At 43.5% G+C, this 24,272-nt stretch overlaps 2 protein-coding genes across 9 annotated transcripts in view; one reads left to right on the top strand and one right to left on the bottom strand.

Annotated features, from left to right (window-relative positions):
- Positions 1–24,272, top strand: part of babam2 (BRISC and BRCA1 A complex member 2) — a 213,064-nt gene that overhangs the window by 150,265 nt on the left and 38,527 nt on the right. For all 4 annotated transcript variants that reach the window (XM_043687222.2, XM_043687226.2, XM_043687224.2 and 1 more), the window contains exon 8: positions 22,560–22,659. In XM_043687222.2, coding sequence (XP_043543157.1) covers positions 22,560–22,659 — 100 coding nt within the window. The remainder of the gene's footprint in view (positions 1–22,559; positions 22,660–24,272) is intronic.
- LOC148151350 (uncharacterized) overlaps positions 1–24,272 on the bottom strand; it is a 187,918-nt gene that overhangs the window by 129,019 nt on the left and 34,627 nt on the right. The window lies entirely within an intron of this gene.

The raw sequence follows: 24,272 nt of genomic DNA on the forward strand, positions 1-24,272 counted from the left end.
ACACTATCCAAGCTCCTCATGATTTTATAAACCTCTATAAGATAGCCTCCGATGCTACAGGGAATATAGCCCCAGCCTATTCAGCCTTTCCCTATAGCTGAAACCCTTCAACCCTTGCAACATCCTTGTAAATCTTTTCTGAATCCTTTCAAGTTTCACAACATCCTATAGCACGGAGACCAGAATTTCATGCAGTATTCCAAAAGTGGCCTAACCAATGTCCTGTACAGCTGCAACCTCCCAACTCAATGCTCTGACCAATAAAGGCAAGCTTACTAATCGTGGTCTTCACTATCTTGTCGACCTGCGACTCCACTTTCAAGGAACTATGAACATGCACTACAAGGTCTCTTTGTTCAGCAATACTCCCTAGGACTTTACCATTAAGTGTATAAGTCCTGCCCTGATTTGCCTTTTCAAAATACAACTCCTCGTATTTATGATGAGTATACTGGTATTGAAAACAGAGTTAACATTTCAAGTCCTTTGTGAGAACGCCAATATACTTATACCATCTCCATAAACTAAGAATACACTGAGAGTATACGGGAATGTAGGACCAATCTGAAACGAGGAATTGAGAGGGCTAGAAAGGGTCATGAGATATCTTGAGCAAACAGGGTTAAGGAAAATCCAAAAGCCTTTTTTTCATATATAAGGAGCAAGAGGGTAACTAGAGAAATAGTTGGCCCACTCAAGGACAAAGGAGAAACGTTATGCGTGGAGTCAGAGAAAATGGGTGAAATTCTTAACGAGTATTTTGCATCGATGTTCACTGAGGACAGGGACATGACTGATGTTAAGTTTAGGGATAGATCTTTGAGTACTCTAGGTTAAGTTGGCATAGGAATGGAGGAAGTTTTGGGTATTCTAAAAGCATTAAGGTAGACAAATCCCCAGGTCTGGATGTGATCTACCCCAGATTACTGAGGGAAGTAAGAGAGAGGAAATAGCTGGGGCTTTAGCAGATATCTTTGCAGCATCCTAGAACACGGGTGAGGTTCTAGAGGACTGGCGAATTGCTAATGTTGTCTCCTTGTTTAAGAAGGGTAGCAGGAATGCTCGAGGTGATTGTAGACCAGTGAGCCTGACTTCAGTGGTAGGGATGCTGCTGGAGAAGATACTGAGGGATAGGATCTATTCCCATTTGGAATAAAATGGGCTTATCAGTAATGGGCAGCATGGTTTTGTGCAGGGAAGGTCATGTCTTACAAACCTAATAGAATTCTTTGAGGAGGTGACAAAGTTGATTGATGGGGGAAGGGCTGTAGATGTCATATACATTGACTTTAGTAAGGCATTTGATACAATTTCCCCATGGTAGGCTGATGGAGAAGGTGAAGTCGCATGGGGTCCAGGGTATTCTAGCTAGATGGATGAAGAACTGGCTGGGCAACAGGAAACAGTAGTAGTGGAAGGGAGTTTCTCAAAATGGAGACCTGTGATCAGTGGTGTTCCATAAGAATCCGTGCTGGAACCACTGTTGTTTGTGATATATATAATGATTTGGTGGAAGATATCAGTTGCTTGATTAGCAAGTTTGCAGATGACACAAAGATTGGTGGAGTAGCAGATATGAAGAGGACTCTTAAAGAATACAGCAGAATATAGATAGATTGTAGAGGTGGGCAGATGGAGTTCAATCCGGGCAAATGTGAGGTGATGCATTTTGGAAGATCCAATTCATTGGCGAACCAAATAGTAATTGGAAAGTTTCCTGGGGAAAACTGACATACAGAGAGATCTGGGTGTTCAGGTCCATTGTTCCGTTAAGGTGGCATCCGTCAGTTAAGTGATCAAGGAGACATACGGCATGCTTTCCTTCATTGGACGGGGTATTGAGTACAAGAGTTGGCAGGTCATGTTACAGTTGTATAGGGCTTTGGTTCGGCCACATTTGGAATACTGCGTGCAGTTCTGATCGCCATATTACCGAAAGGATGTGGAGAGAGTGTGGAGGAGATTCATGAGGATGTTGCCTGGTATAGAGGGTGCTAGCTATGAAGAGAGGTTGAATAGATTAGGACTTAAGGAGAAAGTGAGGTCTGCAGATGCTGGAGATCAAAGTTGAAACTTTATTGCTGGAACAGCACAGCAGGTCAGGCAGCATCCAGGGAACAGGAGATTCGACGTTTCGGGCATAGGCCCTTCTTCAGGAATGAGCAGAGAGTGTTCAGCAGGAGAAGATAAAAGGTAGGGAGGAGGGACTTGGAGGAGGGGCATTGGAAATGTGATAGGTCGAAAGAGGTCAAGGTGAGGGTGATAGGTCGCAGTAGGATGGAGGCGGAGAGGTCAAGAAGAAGACTGCAGGTCAGGAAGGCGGTGCCGGGCTGGAGGGATTCGGCTGAGACAAGGTGGGGGGAGGGGGGATGAAGAAACTGGTGAAGTCCAAGTTCATCCCCTGCGGTTGGAGGGTTCCCAGTCGGAAGATAAGACGCTCCTCCTCCAAGACGCTCACCTACCACCCCACCAATCTCCATGTACAGCGCATCATCCGCCGTCACTTCCGCCACCTCCAAACAGACCCCAGCACCAAGGATATATTTCCCTCCCCTCCCCTATCAGCTTTCCGTAGAGACCACTCCCTCCGCGACTCCCTTGTCAGATCCACACCCCCCACCGACCCAACCTCCACTCCCGGCACCTTCCCTTGCAACCGCAGGAGGTGCAATACTTGCGCCCACACCTCCCCCCTCACTTCTCTCCAAGGCCCCAAAGGAAACTTCCATATCCACCACAGATTCACCTGCACCTCCACCCACATCATCTACTGCATCCGCTGCAGCCGGTGTGGCCTCCTCTATATTGGGGAGACAGGCCGCCTACTTGCGGAGCGATTCAGAGAGCACCTCTGGGCCACCCGGACGAACCAACCCAACCAACCTGTAGCACAGCATTTCAACTCCCCCTCCCACTCCACCGAGGATATGCAGGTCATTGGACTCATCCACCGCCAAACCACAACAACCCGACGGTCGGAGGAGGAGCGTCTTATCTTCCGACTGGGAACCCTCCAACCGCAGGGGATGAACTTGGACTTCACCAGTTTCTTCATCCCCCCTCCCCCCACCTTGTCTCAGCCGGATCCCTCCAGCCCGGCACCGCCTTCCTGACCTGCAGTCTTCTTCTTGACCTCTCCGCCTCCATCCTACTCCGACCTATCACCCTCACCTTGACCTCTTTCCACCTATCACATTTCCAACGCCCCTCCTCCAAGTCCCTCCTCCCTACCTTTTATCTTCTCCTGCTGAACACTCTCTGCTCATTCCTGAAGAAGGGCCTGTGCCCGAAACGTCGAATCTCCTGTTCCCTGGATGCTGCCTGACCTGCTGTGCTGTTCCAGCAATAAAGTTTCAACTAGATTAGGACTTAATTGAGGTCGACAAAGTCATGAGAGGTATAGTCAGGGTGGATCGCTAGAAGCTTTTTCCCAGAGTGTGGAACACAATTACTACAGGTCATGAGTTCAAAGTGAGAGGGGAAAGGTTTAGGGGAGATATGCATGGAAAGTTCTTTATGCAGACGGTGATGGGTGCCTGGAACACGTTGTCCATGGAGGTGGTAGAGGCGTGAACACTAGCATCATTTAAGATGTATCTCGACAGAAACATGAATGGACAGGTAGCAAAGGGATACAGATCTCTAGAAAATATGCGACCGGTTTAGATAGAGGATCTGGATCGGCACTGGCTTGGAGGGCCGAAGGGCCTGTTCCTGTGCTGTAATTTTCTTTGTTCTCTGAGCATTCCTCCCCATAACCCCCAATTCCTTTTAAGCTCCTTCCAGTACAATCATTATATGGCAAGCCCTTCATTCCCAGGATAGTTTTGTAAATCTCCACTGGCCCTTGTCCACACCAGCACATCCTTCTAAGATATGGAGCCAAAAGTGCTCTCAGTATTCCAAATGCTGTCTGACCAGAGATTTACACAGTCTCTGCAGTGCGTTTCAGCTCTCTTGAAATGAACGTTAACACTGCGTTGCCTTCCTGAATGCGTTTTGAATCTGTATGTAAATCAGGAGAGAATCTCAAACGAGAACTCCCAAGTCCCTTTGTGCTTCAGATTTTCAAAACCTTTCCATATTTAGTCTATGCTCCTGTTTTTCCAACAAAAGTGCATAACCTCACACTTTGCCATATTGTATTTCGTATGCCACTTCTTTGCCCACTCTCCGAGCCTGTCCGAGTTTTTCTGCAGCCTCTCTAATTCCTCAACATTACGTGTTCCTCCATCTATCTTTATGTCATCTGCAAACTTCACAACGATATCCTCAGTTCCTCATCCAGACGTTAATGTATGACATGAATAATTGTAATTTCAACATGGATCCCCATGGGATTCCACTAGTCACCAGCTGCCATCCTGACAAAGACTCCTCTAACCCTACTCTCTGCCTTCTGCCAGTTAGCAAATCCTCCATTCATGCCAATGCCTTGCCCCATTACCCACCCAATATCCTGCAAGACCTCCATCCCGGTCTCCCAATTTCTCTGCCTCCGCTACATCTGCTCGGATGAGGAGACATTCCACTTGCGAGCATCCTAAGTGTCCACCTATTTCCAACAACGTGCTTTTCCTCCATCTGTCATCCAGATAGCCCTCTGTCACATCACCTCTATTCCCCATTCCACTGCTCTAAACACCATTCTGCCAATGCAATAAAGACAGAGTTCTCCTTGTCCTCACCTATAACCACACCATTCTCCGCATCCAACGCATCATCCTTAAATATTTCCGCCAATTCCAACTGGACCCCATCACCAAAAACATCTTCCTCTCCCCGCCCCTCTCTACCTTCTGCAAGGAGCATTCCCTTTGACAGTCCTTGGTTTGCGCCACTCTCCCCACTGACCCCCACGACCCCCCGGGTACCTTCGCCTGCAACCGGAAAAGGTGCAAAACCTGCCGGTACACCACCCCCACTCACCTCCATCCAGGGCCCCAAAAATGTCCTTCCAGGTGAGACAGAGGTTCACCTGCCTCTCTTCCAACCTAGTTTCTGCATGAGGTGCTCCAAAAGTGGTCTTCTCTACATCAAGGAGACCGAATGTAAACTTAGGGAAAGGTTTGCAGCCAGCCCCCCCAGTCACCACCCATTTCAATTCCTCTAACCACTCCCTTTGTGACATGACCATCCTTGGCTTCCTCCATTGCCAGAACAAACAACACCGCAAATTGGAAGAGCAACAGCTCATCTCCCACTTGGGCAGCCTACAGCCCAGAGGACTCAACATTTGAGTTCTCCAATTTCAAATAACCTCCCTTCCCATCCCCTGACTAGCTTCCCAGACCCTCCCCACCCCTTCCACTCTTCCCTGCCACCAACTGGCTTCATTCCTCCCATTGACCAACCAGTCATACCCTCTACTTGTCTTCACTTATCCCCACTTCACCATCCTGCCCCGTCACCCTCTTTATCTGCAGCCTCCCTTACACCCACTCCCAGTCCTGAAGAAGGGTTACACCCAAAACATTGACTTCTCCTCCCCCTGATGCTACCTGGCTTGCTGTGTTGTTCCAGCCTCCTGCCTGTCTATTTTGGATTCCCCCATTTGCATTTTGTTTGTCTGTTATGTTACTTAGCAGTTTCCTAATTGGCATCTTGTCAGAGGCTTTCTGGAACTTCACATGGGTCAAATCCATTAGCTTTCCTTTGTTTAACTTACACATTACCTCCTTGAAGATTTCGAACAGATTTGTTAGATATGACCTTCCCTTGACAAAATATGACCCACGCTATTTTACTATGCACCTCCAAGTACTTTGCAGTCTCATCCTTATATCTTACCAATGATTGAACATAGAAGAATACAGCGCAGTACAGGCCCTTTAGCCCTCGATGTTGCGCCGATCCAAGCCCACCTAACCTACACTCGCCCACTATCCTCCATATGCCTATCCAATGCCCGCTTAAATGCCCATAATGAGGGAGAGTCCTCCACTGCTACTGGCAGGGCATTCCATGAACTCACGACTCGCTGAGTAAAGAACCTACCCCTAACATCTGTCCTATACCTACCACCCCTTAATTTAAAGCTATGCCCCCTCGTAATAGCTGACTCCATACGTGGAAAAAGGTTCTCACGGTCAACCCTATCTAAACCCCGAATCATCTTGTATACCTCTATCAAGTCACCCCTAAACCTTCTTTTCTCCAATGAAAAAACCCCAAGTGCCTCAGCCTTTCCTCATACGATCTTCCTACCATACCAGGCAACATCCTGGTAAACCTCCTCTGCACCCGTTCCAGTGCCTCCACATCCTTCCTATAGTATGGTGACCAAAACTGCACACAGTACTCCAGATTGAGGTCAGGCTAACTGGCATATCGTTTCCTGTCTTCTGCATCCCTCCCATCTTAAACAAGCATGTTACGTTCATCATTTTCCACTTCTCTGAGACACTTCCCAACTCCAATGATTCCTGAAAAATCTCCTTCAGCTATCGCCTTCAGAAACCTTCCGTCTAGTCCAGGTCATGTAGTGACTTTCATACCTTTCAGCTTCCCCAGAAACTTCTCTTTACTGATGGCCAACACACTCTCTTCTGCTCCCTGACTCCTTTGAAATTCTGGTATAATGCTGGTGTCTTTCACAGTGAAAACTGATGGAAAGTACCTATTCAGTTCCTCTACCGTTTCTTTGTTTCCTATTACTACTTCTCCAGCCTCTCTTTCCATTTATATATCTTAAAAAGAACTTGTCATTTTCTTTTGTATGACTAGCTAGCTCACTGTCAAATTTCATCTTGCCCCCCCTTTCTTACTACTTTTTTTTTAGCTATCCTCTGCTGATTTTTAAAGGTTTCCCAATCCTCTGGCTTCCCACTAATCTTCACATTGTATGCATTTACTTTTGCTTTTCTTCTGTCCCTGACTTCCCTTGACAGCCATGGTTGCCTCATCCTCCCCAAAGTATATTTCTTTCTTGGGATGAATTTCTGCTTCCCGAATTAACCCCAGAAACCCCTGCCATTGCTGCTCCACTAGAGACAAAAAAAAACTAAAGACGCTGGATTCCAAGATAGACAAGCAGGAGGCTGGAAAAACACAGCAAGCCAGGCAGCATCAGGAAGTGGAGAAGTCAATGTTTTGGGTATAACCCTTCTTCAGGACTTGCTACTCAACTATCTTCCCTGCTTGGCTGCCCTTTCGATCAACTCTGGCCAGCCCCTTCCTCATGTCTTTGTAGTTATCTTTACTCAATTGTAATACAGTTACATCTGATTTCAGCTTCTACCTCTCAAATTGCAGGGTGAATTCATATTACGTACATGACCCCCTAAGGGTTCTTTCAGTTTAAGCTCTCTAATCAAGTCTGCTTCATTGCACAACAATAAATCCAAAATTGCCTGTTCCTTCGTGGGCTCTACTACAAGTTACTCCAAAAAAAAACCATCTCGTAGACATTCCACACCTTCCTTTTCTTGAGATCTGCTACCAACCTGATTTTCACAGTGCACCTGCATATTGAAGTCCACCATGATTATTGTAATTGGCATGTAAGAAAAGCACTATCACCTGATTTATTTTCTGCCCTACATCCTAACTACCACTAAGTGGCCTGTACACAACTCCAGTCATTTGCGGTTCCTCAACTCTACTCACACAGATTCTACACCTTCCAACTCCAAATTGCTTCTTTCTGTTGATTTAATTTAATTTCTGAGTAACAAGGCAACCCTGTCACCTCTGCCCATCTCCCTGTCTTTTCAATAGGATGTGTTTTCTTGGATATTTAGTTTCCAGCTCTGATCCCCTTGGAGCCACGTCTGTGTGATACCACAGCATCATATCTGCCAACTTCAATCTGAAAAGCTCATTTACCTTGTTTTGTATAATTCAATTTAAGTACAACATCCTGAGTCCTGTGCTGACTGTGACCCTTATCGTTGCCCCTTATCTGTTTTGCCTGAAGTTAAATTCCCGATCCTTTCCATGCTCTCTATTCTATTACATGTTCTGGAAACTTTAATAACCTCTGCTGTGCCCCCCTCCACCCACCCAGCCCCAAATCTTTTCCATAATTTTCTGTGCAACTGAACCCAAGCCCCGTTATTTAATTTAAAACCCTGCCCCCATCCCTAGTTATGTGATTTGCCACAACTCTGGCCACAGCAGATTCAGATGGAGCCCATCCTTTCAGAACAGCTTTCTCCTGCACCTCAGTCTCCTGGTCTTCATATCTGAGCCGGGGTTCCTCACCATCAATGTTTGCTACAGATGTGGTCGTTATGAACCACTGTGGTTCACAGCCCCCACATCATGTACTAACAACACATCGTCTGGCCCAGCATTGGTATTTTAATTGCTTAGTTCTTAAGTAATTTTTAAAAATTTCATACTGACCTTTTAGTTTGTAGACTGTAAATATTTCCCCTCAAGTGGGCAGCACGGTGGCTCAGTGGCTAGCACTGCTGCCTCACCGCACCAGGAACCCGAATTCGATTCCATCCTCAGGTGACTTTCTGTGTGGAGCTTACACATTCTCCCAGTGTCTGCGAGAGTTTCCTCCAGGTGCTCTGGTTTTCTCGAGCAGTCCAAAGATGTGCAGCTTGGATGGTTTGGCCATGCTAAATTTCCCATAGTGTCCAGGGATGTGCAGGATGATGGATTAGCCATGTTAAATGCAGGGTTACAGGGATTGGGTGGGTGGGATGCTCTTCAGAAGGTCAGTGTGGACTTGATGGGCCGAATGGCCAGTCTCTGCACTCTAGGGATTCAATGATTCTCTTTACTTTCAATCTAAAAGTAATTGGTCAGATAGCCACTAATTTGACTATCAGCAATCAATGACAATTGACACTTTACCTGTGATGTCACCTGTGATGGACTCTGATCCATCAATTTATCCTGTTAAAACATTCTTTCAAACTGTGGGCCAAAAAAAAGCAAGTAAAAAGTTTCCCCTCTGCACCTCTTCCAACATTGCCTCCAAATTCACTGAACCATCAACAGCGCAGCCTCTGTCTCACTCTAGATGTGATCTGTCTCCTTCCTGATCATGTAAAGCTTACTACTGTGCTTTCCAACTGGTAGGTGGTCTTAGTCCTGGTAGTTCCTATTGTATGGATATAGTTCCAGGAAGCTCTGGCAGATTGTCCTTGAGGTAAATTTCTGTACTTCCTTTCACCAAATCCCATTTTCTTACTTTACTACTCCTTTCTGTTAGGTGAGCACTTTGGGGACAGCGACCACAATTCAGTGACTTTCACTCTAGTGATGGAGAGGGATAAGTGTGCACTGCAGGGCAAGAGTTATAGCTGGGGGCAGGGAAATTATGATGCGGTGAGGCACGACTTAGGATGCGTGGCTTGGAAAAGTAGGCTTCAAGGGAAAGGCGCAGTTGATATGTGGAGCTTGTTCAAGGAGCAACTATTGAGTGTTCTTGATAAGTATGTACCTGTCAGGCAGGGAGGAAAGGGTCGTGTGAGGGAGCCATGGTTTAATAAGGAATTGGAATCCCTTGTTAAATGGAAGAGGGCGGCCTATGTAAAGATGAGGCGTGAAGGTTCAATTGGGGCGATTGAGAGTTATAAGGTAGCCAGGAAGGATCTGAAGAGAGCTAAGAGCAGCAAGGAGGGGACATGAAAAGTCCTTAGTTGGTAGGATTAGGGAAAACCCAAAGGCTTTCTATAGGTATGTCAGGAATAAAAGAATGACTAGGGTAGGAATAGGTCCAGGAGGAGAAAGTGAGGACTGCAGATGCTGGAGATCAGAGCTGAAAATGTGTCGCTGGAAAAGCGCAGCAGGTCAGGCAGCATCCAAGGAACAGGAGAATCGACGTTTCGGGCATAAGCACACTTTCCTCATTCCTGAAGAAGGGCTTATGCCCGAAACGTCGATTCTCTTGTTCCTTGTATGTTGCCTGACCTGCAGCGCTTTTCCAGCAACACATTTTCAGCTAGGAACAGTTCCAGTCAAGGATAGTAGTGGGAAGTTGCGTGTGGAGGCTGAAGAGATTGGGGAGACACTGAATGAATACTTTTCGTCAGTATTCGCTCAGGAACAGGACATTGTTGCCGATGTGAATACTGAGTCACAATTAATTAGAATGGATGGCTTTGAAGCATGTAGGGAAGAAGTGTAGGAAATTCTGGAAAGGGTGAAAATAGATAAGTCCCCTGGGCCTGATGGCATTTATCCTAGGATTCTCTGGGAAGCAAGGGAGGAGATTGCAGAGCCATTGGCCTTGATTTTATGTCCTCATTGTCTACAGGAATAGTGCCAGAAGATTGGAGGATAGCAAATGTGGTTCCCTTGTTCAAGAAGGGGAGTAGGGATAACCCTCGTAACTATAGGCCGGTGTGTCTCACTTCTGTTGTGGGCAAAGTCTTAGAGAGAATTGTAAGGGATAGGATTTATGAACAGCTGGATAGGAATAATGTGATCAAGGATAGTCAGCATGGTTTACTGAAGGGCAGGTCGTGCCTCACAAACCCTATTGAATTCTTTGAGAAGGTGACTAAGGAGGTGGACGAGGGTAAAGCGGTAGATGTGGTGTATATGGATTTTAGTAAGGCGTTTGATAAGGTTCCCCATGGTAGGCTACTGCAAAAAATACGGAGGTATGGCATTGAGGGTGAGTTGGAGGCTTCGATTAGGAATTGGCTGGCTGGAAGAAGACAGAGGGTAGTTGTTGATGGTAAAGGTTCATCTTGGAGTGCAGTTACTAGCGGTGTTCCGCAAGGATCTGTTTTGGGACCATTGCTGTTTGTCATTTTTATAAATGACCTGGAGGAGGGGCTAGAAGGTTGGGTGAGCAAGTTTGCGGATGATATGAAAGTCGGTGGAGTTGTTGACAGTGAGGAAAGATGTGTCAGGTTACAGTGGTATATAGATAAGCTGCAGAGCTGGGCAGAAAGGTGGCAAATGGAGTTCAATGTAGCTAAGTGTGAGGTGATTCACTTTGGTAAGAGTAACAAGAAGATGGGGTACTGGGCTAATGGTCGGATTCTTGGTAGTGTGGATGAGCAGAGGGATCTTGGTGTCCATGTACACAGATCTCTGAAAGTTGCCAGTAAATAGTGCTGTGAAGAAGGCATATGGCGTACTGGCTTTTATTGGTAGAGGAATTGAGTTCCGGAGTCCTGCGGTCATGTTGCAGTTGTATAAGACTCTGGTGCGGCCGCATCTGGGGTATTATGTGCAGTTTTGGTCGCCATACTATAGGAAAGATGTGGAAGCACTGGAACGGGTGCAGAGGAGGTTTACCAGGATGTTGCCTGGTATGGTAGGAAGATCGTATGAGGAAAGGCTGAGGCACTTGGGGCTGTTTTCATTGGAGAAAAGAAGGTTTAGGGGTGACTTGATAGTGGTGTTCAAGATGATTAGGGGTTTAGATAGGGTTGACCATGAGAACCTTTTTCCACGTATGGAGTCAGCTATTACGAGGGGGCATAGCTTTAATTTAAGGGGTGGTAGGTATAGGACAGATGTTAGGGGTAGATTCTTTACTCAGCGAGTCGTGAGTTCATGGAATTCCCTGCCAGTAGCAGTGGAGGACTCTCCCTCTTTATGGGCATTTAAACGGGCATTGGATAGGCATATGGAGGATAGTGGGCGAGTGTAGGTTAGGTGGGCTTGGATCGGCGCAACATCGAGGGCCAAAGGGCTTGTACTGCGCTGTATTTTTTCTATGTTCTATGTTCTCAGTCTCATGTTCTACTCTGTCTGCTGAGTGCTATAATTCTTTCACTGACACTTCCTCCCTTCTAATTAAATATCTTTATTTCTTCACGAGTCCCTCCTCTGATGCCTTTTGAAAATAATTTATCCATTTATTCCTCCTTGTTGCAGTTTTTTTTAACCTTCCTATGGCCTCAATCTTGATTATGGCTCCAGCAGTCTTTACCAATTGCTTAAATATTCCTTCATGCCGTACTGAAGGTAATGTTACTCTTTCCTATTCCATGCTACCATGTATTCATATATTGTTGCAAAGGTGTAGTGACAGTCTGTCTAAGCATTGACTGTTTTGCCCCTTTTGCTAACTGCAGAGCATATGTCAAGGCAGTTAAGGGCTGAGTAGTCCCCAGACATTTGTCCCGTCTACACACCTCCTCTTTTTCAGTCCCTGCAGAAATCGCTTTTTGAAGGGCTCATCATTATTTCGTCGTAATATTTCTGCAAATCATTAACTCTATTCCATAGAGTTCCATATCCAACAATTCCATATCCCCTCCCCAAGTTGCTTCTCCTCTTTTATATGCAGCAAGGCACTCATAGGTTAGTTTTATGAACCATGGTTTTTTAATATTCGTTCACAAGATGAAATCTAGGCAAACTTTTATTGCCCGTCTCTAATTGCCCCCAGGACAGTTAGGAGTCAACAATGGATTCACGATCATCATTGGATTCTTAATTTCCAGATTTTTATTGAATTCCAATTCCACCATCTGCCATGGCAGGTTTTGAACCAAGATGTCCAAGAAGTTTCCTGGGTCTCTGGAGTAACAGTCCAATGATAATACCACTAGACCATCGCATCCCCTGCCTTGCATTTTTGGATTTGGAGGTGAAGTGCACAAAATGGGAAAACATGTTGCTGGGTGTGTCCTATTGGTTGTGTATTATTTGCATACCTAAAACAGTCAAGGAAAGATAGAGGCTCAAATATGTAAACACATTGGGAGAACAGTAAGACAGTAACAGGGATTTTAATGACCCAAATATAAATTTGGATATTTTTACTGTCACTCGGGAAGGGAAAAACAACACCTGAATTATATATAGGAGAATTTCCTTTAGCCAGTAAGAAGAAAGCCTATTGAGAGAGAGAGAGAAAACAGTTCTGGAACTGATATTTGGAAATGAACCCAGGCAGATGAAAGGCATAGCCTTAGGCAGGCATTTTAGAGATAGTGACAATAACTTAATAACTTAGATTTAGAATGGCTATGGAAAAGGATAAGGATGGGCTGAGATTAAAAATCCTAAACTGGGGTGAGATCTGACTTTACTAAAATAATATACGATTTGACTCAAGTGGATTAGGACTAGGAGCAGCTGTTTGTAGGTAAACGTTTGTCAGCAGTCAAGGAGGAAATACAGGTTGTTCCACGATAACGCACGTTTCCTCAGCACAAATTAGCTATAACGCGATTGACGAATTGTGGACATTGTTTGCATAACGTGAACTTTCCACTGAACAGGTAGAGTGATTTTCTATTAGTGATCTTCTACAGCACAGTTTTCTAAACTGGGTTTCCATAGCGCGAAGATGAAACTCTTAAATTATAGCAGATTGACCTGTAGTGCAAGCATAGGCCCAGTGTGTTTCTGTAAAGACAAAGAGTGGGATTAAGACTGGATGTAAAGTGATATAAGGGTTAGGATTAGGAAAAAAAAGAGAAGGTTATGGCAGATCCAGAAGGCTCAATACGACAGAATATCATAAGAAGCAGGAGATACTCCTGGGTTTACGGCCTTAAAATTGGATAAATCTGCACTTCCAGATGAGGTGAATCCCCGGCTGATGAACGAGGCAAAGGAAGAAATATCAGGGAGCCTGGCAATAATTTTCAAATTGTCTCTGGTTACAGGTGAGGTTGCAGAGAAAGCATTCTGAGGAATAGAATACATCTGCACTTGGAGACACATGAAACAATCAGAATAGTCAGCATGAATTTGTGATGGGAAAGACATGTTTGATAAGTTTGGTGAAATGTCTTGAGGAGGTAGCCAGGGGTTTTGATGCTGGTATCATATTTGATGTGGCATACATGGACTTTAGAAACACTTGCTTCATGGCAGACTGGTCAAGAAAGTAAGAAGTAAGAAGCCAGTGGGATCTAAGAAATGTTGGCACATTGGATATAAAAATTGGCTGAGAGATAGGAAGCAGACCATGACAGTTGAGGGATTTTTCTGTGACTGGAAGTCTATTTCCACTGGGATTGCACAGGGCTCAGTGCTGGGACATTTGCTGTAAGTGGTGTACGCTAATGATTTGCATTTAAATGTTGACAATATGATCGATAAGTTTGAGCATGATATGAAGATTGGTAGGGTGGTAAATAATGAGGATGACTGCGATAAATTGCAGGAGAATATCAACGAATTGATAAACTGGGCAGAACAGTGGCAAAAGGAATTGATACAGAAAGGCATGAGATAATACCCTTGGGGAGAGCAAACATGGCAAAGGATTATACCATGAATGAGAGGACCCTCCCGTTCAGGGAAGAACTGTAATCAGAAAGACCTTGGAGTGCATGTCTACAGATCCCTGAAAGAAGTAGGGCAGCTAGATAAGGTGGTTAAGAAGGCATATCTGGATTACTCCTGATGCTACAGGCTAGTGAGAGTAGGAATTGGAGGATAGAGCAGATGAATGCATAGCTGAGGAGCTGGTGCAGGAGAGAAGGGTTCACATTTTTGGATCATTGGAATCTCTTCTAGGGTAGAAGTGACCTGTTTAAGAAGGATAGACTGCACCTGAATTGGTGGGGAACTAATATACTGGCAGGGAAATTTGCTAGATCTGCTCAGGAGGATTTAAACTAGAAAGGTGGGGTGTGGGACCCAGAAAAACAGTGAGAAATGAGGTCAATCTGAGACTCGTACACTTGGGAAAGGGAGTGAATCAAACAGTCAAACTGATAAACTAAACTGCATTTATTTCAATGCAAGAGGTCAAACAGGGAAGGCAGATGAACTCAGGGCATGATTAGAAACATGGGACAGGGATTTCATAGTAATCACAGAAATGTGGCTCAAGGATGGACAGGACTAGCAGCTTAATGTTCCAGGATACAAATGCTATAGGAAGGATAGAAGAGGGTGGGGGGTGGCACGAGAGGAAGGGGCGTGGTGTTTTGGATAAGGGATGGCATGACTGCCGTACTTATGGAGGATATTCCTGGGAATGCATCCAGGGAAGTTATTTGGGTGGAACTGAGAAATAAGAAAGGGATGATCATCTTATTGGGATTCTATTACAGACCTCCTAATAGTCGGGAGAAATTGAGAAACAAATTTGTAAGGAGATTTCAGTTATCTGTAAGAATAATAGGATGGCTACGGTAGGGGATTTTAACTTTCCAAACATTGACTGGGACTGCCATAGTGTTAAGGGTTTAGATTGAGAAGAAGCGTGCACAAGAAAATTTTCTGATTCAGCATGTGGATGTATCTACTGGAGACCTCTATCCCTGATGAAGGGCTTTTGCCCAAAACATCGATTTTCCTGCTCCTCAGATGCTGCCTGACCTGCTGTGATTTGCCAGCACCACTCTGATCTAAACTCTGGTTTCCAGCATCTGCAGTCCTCACTTTTGCCAAGGTGCAAAACTTGACCTACTCTTGGGAAATAAGGCAGAGCAGGTGACTGAGGTGTCAGTGGGGGAGCACTTTGGGGCCAGCGACCATGATCCTTTTAGTTTTATAGTGATGGAAAAGCATAGACTGGATCTAAAAGTTGACATTCTAAATTGGAGGAAGGCTAATTTTGATGGTATTAGGCAAGAACTTTCAAAATCTGATTGGGGGCAGATGTTCACAGGTAAAGCGATGGCTGGAAATTGGGAAGCCTTCAAAAATGAGATAACGAGTCCAGAGACAGTATTTTCCTGTTAGGGTGAAAGGAAAGACTAGATAGGTATAGGGAATGCTGGATGATTAGAGAAATTGAGGTTTTGGTTAAGAAAAAGAAGGAAGCCTATGTCAGGTATAGATAGGAGAGATCGAGTGAGTCCTTAGAAGAGTATAAAGACAGTAGGAGTATTCTTCAGCGAGAAATCAGGAGGGTAAAAAGAGGACATAGTTTTGGCAAATTGGGTTAAGAGAATCCAAAGGGTTTTTACAAATACATTAAGGACAAAAGGGTAACTGGGGAGAGAATAGGGCCCCTCAAAGATCAGCAAAGCAGTCTGTGTGTGGAGCCGCAGGAGATGGGGGAGATACTAAACGAGTATTTTGCATCAGTATTTACTGTGGAGAAGGACATAGAAGATACAGAATGTGGCGTAAAAGATGGTGACATCTTGAAAAATGTCCTTATTACAGAGTAGGTGGTACTGGATGTCTTGAAACGCTTAAAGGTGGATAAATCCCCAGGTCCTGATCAGGTGTACCCAAGAACTCTGTGGGAAGCTAGAGAAGTGATTGTTGGGCCCCTTGCTCAGATATTTGTATCATTAATAGTCGCAGGTAAGGTGCCACTATTTAAGATAGCCAGGGAACTATAGACCGATGATCCTGACATTGGTGTTGGGCAAGTTGTTGGAGGGAATCGTGAGGGACGGAATTTACATGTATTTGGAAAGGCAAGGACTGATTAGGGATAGTCAGCATGGCTTTGTGCATGGGAAATCATGTCTCACGAACTTAATTGAGTTTTTTGAGGAAGTAACAAAGAGGATTGATAAGGGCAGAAAGGTGGACGTGATCTATATGGACTTCAATAAGGCTTTCAATCATGTTAGCATGGTTAGATCTCGTGGAATACAGGGAGAACTGGCTCGAAGATAGAGGGTTGCTTTTCAAACTGAAGGTCAGTGACCAGTGGTGTGCCACAGGGATCGGTGCTGGTCCATTTTTCTTTGTCATTTATATAAATGTGAACATAGGAGGTATAGTTAGTACATTTGTAGATGACATCAAAATTGGATGTGTAACGGACAGGAAAGAAGATTACCTCAGAGTACAACGGGATCTTGATCAGATGCCAAAGGGTTGAGGAGTGGCAGATGGAGTTTAATTCAGTTAAATGTGAAAAGCAATTCTTAGCAGGACTTATACACTTAATGGTAAGATCCTAGGGAGTGTTGCTGAACAAAGAGACCTTGGAGTGCAGAATAATAGTTCCTTGAAAGTAGAATTGCAGCTAGTTCGGATAGTGAAGAAGGTGTTTGGTGTGCTTTTTTTTATTGGTCAGAGCATTGAGTATAGGAGTTGAGAGGTCATGTTGCGGTTGTACAGGACATTCGTTCAGCCACTTTGGAATATTGCAATTATGCAATTCTGGTCTCCTTCCTATTGGAAGGATATTGTGAAACTTAAAAGGTTTCAGAAAAGATTTACAAGGATGTTGCCAGGATTAGAGGATTTGGGCTTTAGGGAGAGGCTAAAGACAGTGAGGCTGTTTTCCCTGGAGCGTCAGATGCTGAGGGGTGACCTTATAGAGGTTTTTAAAATCATGGGAGGCATGGATAGGATAAATAGACAAGGTCTTTTTCCTGGGGTGTGAGAGTCTAGAACTAGAGGGCATAGGTTCAGGGTGAGAGGGGAAAAATATAAAAGGGACCTAAGGGGCATCTTTTTCACGAAGAGTGTGGTGCGTGTGTGGAATTAACTGCTAGATGAATTGGTGGAGGCTGGTACAATTGCAGCATTTAAAAAGCATCTGGATGGGTATACGAATAAGAAGGAGCTGGAAATGTGTTGCTGGAAAAGCGCAGCAGGTCAGGCAGCATCCAGGGAACAGGATGTTCCTGTTCCCTGGATGCTGCCTGACCTGCTGCGCTTTTCCAGCAACACATTTCCAGCTCTGATCTCCAGCATCTGCAGACCTCACTTTCTCCTCATACGAATAAGAAGGGCTTACAAGGATATGGGTCAAGTGCTGCCAAATGGGACTAGATTGAGTTAGGATATTTGGTCGGCATGGACGAGTTGGACCGAAGGATCTGTTTCCATGCTGTATATCTCTGACTCTATGGCGTAGAATACAAGGACAATGAGGTAATGCTGGAACTGTGTAAAATGCTGATTATGCTACAACAGGAGCACTGTTTGCAATTCTGATCATCACGTTATAGGAAAGAGGTGATTACACTCGATGGCGTGTGGAGGAGATTTAGGTATAAGAGAAGATTGGGTAGGCTGAGTTTGTCTTCCTTTAATCAGCAAAGATTGAGAGGGGACCTAATCAAAATAAATATCAGTATGAGAGACAAAAATTGCATTTAAAAAAACAATTACTTTATGTATTAGTGGAGAGTCAGTAACTAGCAGGCTTAGATTTAAAGTAAGATGTGGAAGTCTAAAAAGGGAGTTGAGAATACATTGTTTTTGTAATCTATGTCATAGAGTCAAAGAGATGTTCAGCATGGAAACAGACCCTTCAGTCCAAACTATGATTGGAACCTGGAATTCACTGCCTAAAAGGGTAGTTGAGTCAGAAACTCTCATAACATATAAACATTATTTAGGAATTCACTTGCATTGCATTGCTCTCAAAGCTGTGGGCCAAAAGATTAGAAAACAGGATTTGTGTAGATGGCTCTTCATTGACCAACTTTGATACAATGAGCTGAATGACTTCCTTCTATGCCATAAACATTTAAATCTGAGATCTAGGGCAGCTACAGTAGCTTCTGCCTAATTCTGCACCTGACCACCCACCTTGAGAGCCTGTCGGGTAACACTTGCCCTACTGGTAAGTCCAATTTTGGTGTTTTCTGGTGGTCAAGCCCCATATCTTCCTTGAACATTTTTGAAGAATTCCAGATTGTCCCTGTTCACATTGTCATTTCCTGAACTGAACATATTCCACCCATTTTCGTTCTGCATAGTCCATCACACTTTCTCTTCTCTGTTGTATAATTGAGGTAATAGATTCCCAAATGCTCTGCCCTGCATCTAGGGCAGCATCAGCGATACATTTAAATACTTTTGAAAGTCTTCAACTGATACATCTGTTATTTTTAGTCCATTCCCCTCACTCGTGTGCCAACCTTTCCGAGGGCATTTGCCCTATACCAGCATATGAGCATTGGTTGGGTGCATTGTGTGGACATACTCTACAGAACTCCACATTCCCAACTCTGTTTTAACTAGGATAGTTCTTGCAGTAACATCTGACTTTCTCCAAGAATAAAAGGGTGACAGTGACCAGTTCTACCCAAATCAGAACATGAACTGCGTGGCAGTAGTTTAACCAATTTAGTCTATGCACCAGACTGACAGATTTTGCACTACTTATGACTTGAGTGCCTACATATGAGTCAAAGGATCAAGCATTCCTATTGCTTTAATATTTATTTTGTTCCTTCCACCAAACCTGCTGAGCTTGAGTGTCTCCCAGATCCCAGCTATCCTTCCATATCTGATCTATGAAATTCTTATGTTTCAGATACACATACCACAATATGGACTCCTCCTTGGCCATGTTCCCTCTGGGCATCCTCGCCCTTAGCCGTTATCCCATTCCCATCACCACATGAAATTTTACTATATACTGTCATTCCCCCATCACTGATCCAGGCACAGTTTTTCATCTGCATTGTGTCTTCTGCCTCAGAAGTCCTGCTAATTGCGCTAGGCTGTTTTGGATGGGAAGGCATAACCCAGTACATGAGCTCGAGGTAACAGTCATCCTTATTCAAGAAATTAGAGGGGAGCCAAAGGACAGAGTGACATCTGTCCTGTGATTTCCAAAGTATTTTATCGTACTAAATTGCACATGATCCACCAACTAGGCAAGAGGTTACATCTGCATTTATACTGCACAATTAATATATTTATCCTTTTTATGTCATTGTCCACCCATTCCCAGAAATGGTTGCTTTGTATTAAGTTTTGTTGGGCAGAATTTGTCTACTCCCTCTGCTTGCTGAGATATGTTTGTGCAACATTGAGATTCATTCAATGTAAATTAATCTGGTTCTACTGCATTTGCTGCTCACAACGTGGTCTCTTCTACATTGGTGAAACAACACTTAAACTGGGTGACTGCTTCGCAGAACATCTGTGTCCTATCTGCAAAGTAGACCCCAAGATTCCAGTTGCCTGCCACTTCAACACACCTTTTGACCTAGCCAACATCTCTGTCACAGGCTTGTTGCAGTGCTCAAGCTGGAAGAACAACACCTGTTTTTTTTTCCCCGCTTGAGAACTCTACAGCCTTCTCGACTCTATCGAGTTCAACAATTTTCGGGCCATGTTCTTACCCCAATCTCCACACACCAGATGGGAGCAAATGACTGCAGATGCTAGAATTAGTACTGAAAGCAAAAGTGCTGGAGACTTGATGAAGAATCATCTAGTCTCGAAACATTAGCTTGCTTTCTTTTCATGGATGCTTCCTAGCCTGCTGTGATTGCCAGCATTTTTTGTTTCCCCCACACACCAGTCCTTCTCACATGGTCTACTATTACACACAACCCATTGTTAACCACTAACAATCCCCGTTAACAGCTATTCACCCTCCTAGCCTGATCATTATCCATTCCTTTTGTCAGTCCAACTGTTCTCTCACTTTGGGCTTTTTCTCCACCTGTCCCTCGCCCTTCCCGATCTCTTGCATAAAAACCAACATTTCCCAACCTGCCACCGGACCCGAAACGTTAACTCTGATTTCTCTCCACAGATGCTGCCAGACCTGCTGAGCTTTGCCAGCAATTTCTGTTTTTGTTTCTGATTTTTAGCATCTGCAGTTCTTTTAGATTTTATTTAGTTTTTAACACTTTCAGTAATTCTAATTGTTTATCAAACACAGGCAATTTGTTTAAGTGCTCAGGACTTTTTGTTTGTGCAGATTGGAATGGTGCTGGAAAAGCACAGCAGGTCAGGCAGCATCCGAAGAGCAGGACAATTGACGTTTCAGGCAAAAGCCCTTCATTAGGAAGGAAACTGGTGAAGTCCTCATTTCCCCTCCTGGCCACCTTACCCCAGTTCCAACCTTCACATGACACCAGATTCTTGTCCAGTAGGTTTATTTAAAATCACAAGCTTTCAAAGAGCTGCTCATTCATCAGCTTGTGATTATGAATAAACCTGTTGAACTATAATCTAGTATCGTGTGACTTCTGACTTCATATTCTGTATATCAGTTTCAGTTTCCAACATGTACTAGGGCTAGTTTAGATCAGTATCACTGTTTCACTTTCCAGTAAAGCAAGAGAGAGCAATGTGACTGGCAGCAAAGTACTGTAGATTTTAAAGAATGCAGACTAAAAGTACTGGAGAAACTTAGTGGGTCTTGCAGCATCTGGGGAGAGTGAAACAGAGATAACGTGTTGTGTCCACTATGATTCTGAAACTCTTAGTTCCATAGAAAAGTCATTTTGAGTTCAAAACATTAACTTTCTCTCTCAATAGATGCTACCAGACCTGCTGAATTTTTCCAGCAATTTGTTTGTATTTCATGTAGAGTGGAATTGTGACAGCTTCTTATTGAATGCTTTACTTAAAAAGAAAGAAATGCATTAAAATTAATACACAATTGCATCTAATTTTGCTGTGATAAAGCTTCACGTTCTATCTTTACCCAAAATATCAATCATAAAATGTATGTGAATAGTTTGCATCTCTCTAGTTTGAGACTATAATCTAGAATTACCATGCAAAATATAATTAAAATGTACAAACATGTCCAAATGACCACAGGTAAATGCTTTCAGTAGTACCAAACGATTTGTTTGTTGTGAAAGTATAAAACAATAGCCAATATTATTGGAAGAGACTATCTCTTTGCTGCAAAAATTAAGAAGCTGTGAAGATGTAATAGGACCTGTGCTATGCAGTTAAAGATTCTTCATCGGGCTCATCTGGCCCCAGATCGTCTTGTGAAAATTAAGCACAAAGCATCTTCAATGTGCCCCAAATGTAAAACAAATATGGGTACCCTCACTCATTGTCAGTGGTCCTGCTTCGTGTGTATTGGAGTGCTGTGGCAGGAGTAATAGAGAGGGTCTTGGGGACCGAAGTCAAGGTAGACCCGGTCTCTTTGCTTCTTGGTTTGCCGAATTTACCTCGCTTAGATGTACATGGGGGAAAAAGCTTTTTAACATTCTCACTTTTTGTGCGAGGAACAACATTCTGATGTGCTGGATGTCTGAGAACCCACTGGGTTTGTCAGGGTGGTATAACTTAATGATGGAACATATTTCTTTAGATATTTTACAAATATGGTGCACTAGAAAATGAACAACTTTTACAAGACATGGCAGCCCTTTTTGAATTATTTGGAAGCAAATCTGTCTGCCATTTTGATTAGTACTTTTGTCTAGCCATGATGGTTTGGTCTGTTAAAGCTAATGCCATGAGAGGAAGAATTTCGAACAAATGTGGGTTTAATAATTCATGCTGTCGAAGGTTGGGGCTTTGGTCTTGTTGCACTAAGCGACATTAATTATATTTATTGATTTGTAATAAGCGTAGTTTTGATTTCTTTTGTAGAATAGTATAGTAGTTGGGTTTGTTATTTTTGATGTTATGGTGCTATATTTTCATATTTTTGGAACTTTCTAATTTTGTAAAGAAAGATTTTTCAATCATTTTTTTTTTAAAAGGTGGCTGTGAAGAACTAGTCTTTAACAAGCTGAAAGAAATTCCAGCTCTTCACAGGTCAAAAAAACACTTGTTGCATCACATTATGAAAGCTGATTAGCATCAGGCACTTCTGAGTCAATATAAATTTGATGAATGCTGCCAACTTTTACCTCTCACTCAATTCAGAGTCAAACCATTTGAGGAGCAATCAAGTTCTTGTTGTTTTGGCGTGGGGGATCCATAATCTTTATAATGACATTTAATTTAATTATTCAGCAATAATATCCCTTGATTGTTATGACATTTTAATGTAAACAACATTTTTCCTTCTGTGTATACAGTGCGCTTGGTGGGACCTCTGCTCTCCATATCCCAGCGTTTCCCAATGGTGGTTGTCTCATTGATTACGTGCCACAAGTTTGCCAATTGCTCAATAATAAGGTAACACTAAAGTTGAAATTCATTATTCAGTTGTATTTTATTTTGAAGTAGTAGAGATTATTTAGGCATTCAGTTGGAACTGGCTTCTATGGTAGATTGAAGAATTCAAGAACAGAAGTCAGGAACCAGTTTCTGCTTTTCCTAGGCTGTTGGCTGATTTGCGATGTAGTCAGAGTTGGGGCTTTAATTTCTCCCTGCCAGATCTTACTTTTCAAGCAAATCAGTCATTGTTATTTGTATCCATGTGATTGATATCAGTATAGTATGTAACTTGCACCAACATCAATCTTTAATTAATTTTCAAATGTAACTGCAATCCAACTGTGTGCCTGTGTTCTCTGAAGGACATTACAATGGCAGACCAGGTAACAACGACATGCTGAATGTATGAAACGAACATAGAAAATCTGATTAACACTTGTGAAATATTGTTAGCACAGTTTTAACCACCAAGATCTGTTTCCATTTGATATTTTGAATGTGTTAACAATGAAGGACACCATATACAAGAAGAAACATTGAACGCATGTGTGACGAAGCTGCTCCTTTAACAAGGTTATGCAGTCCTTGGTATTTTTCAGAGAGGTTGTAAATGATACAGACTCCGAAAAATCTGCAGATTGAAGGGTTTTAGGGCCAATTTAATAATAGCTACCAGAAATTCCCTCAGGCAGAAGGCTTTCAAGTTTTAAAAAGAAACCCTTGTACAATGAAAAGGGTGTGGCCCGTTCTCCCAGCTCTGCTTTTCTCCCGTTTGGTTTTTTTAGCAGTAGTGTGAAGAAAGGCTGCTGGACCCAAAAAAGCAGGTCCAGCTTGGTTCTCTCTCTCTCTCTCTCTCTCTCTCTCTCTCTCTCTGCCTTCTATCCTGTAAGAACTGGTGTTTGATTTTACCTTTTGTGCCAAGGGCTGTTTTTGGGGATTGTTACAAGCATTTGGAACAGCATCATTAAGTTAGGATGATCTGTTGGGTTCTTGGAGAAGTTAAGTTATTCGGTAAACTGTTTGCAGTTGTTGGTGTTTCATTCAATAATCTTGTAAATAAATGCTGTATTGTTTACAACTAAGTGGTTTGACCAGCGGATTCTCTCCTGGAATATCCACTCTACACCTGCCTAAAACAACTAGCAAAGTTAGGGTCTGGGCTATCTTCTTGAAATGTTTTGAGGGGGTCTGGCCTAGTCCATAACACTTGTGATAAAGTACAATAATAGTGATGGATGAGTTTAATCTACATGTAAACTGGAAACATTTGATTAATAATAGTAGCCTTAATGAGGAGTTTATGAAATATATTTGAGGCAATTTCTTAATAACACATTCTGGAACTGACCCTTATTAGGCTATGCTAAATCCTGTCACATTATACAATATAAAGTTTATTAGTAATTAGATTAGATTAGATTACTTACAGTGTGGAAACAGGCCCTTCGGCCCAACAAGTCCACACCGCCCCGCCGAAGCGCAATCCACCCATACCCCTACATTTACCCCTTACCTAACACTACGGGCAATTTAGTATGGCCAATTCACCTGACCTGCACATCTTTGGACTGTGGGAGGAAACCGGAGCACCCGGAGGAAACCCACGCAGACACGGGGAGAACGTGCAAACT

The sequence above is a fragment of the Chiloscyllium plagiosum genome, unplaced genomic scaffold, assembly GCF_037043375.1.
Source record: "Chiloscyllium plagiosum isolate Xiang-an unplaced genomic scaffold, Cpla_swu_hap1 HiC_scaffold_3, whole genome shotgun sequence".
NCBI classification, from domain to species: domain Eukaryota; kingdom Metazoa; phylum Chordata; class Chondrichthyes; order Orectolobiformes; family Hemiscylliidae; genus Chiloscyllium; species Chiloscyllium plagiosum.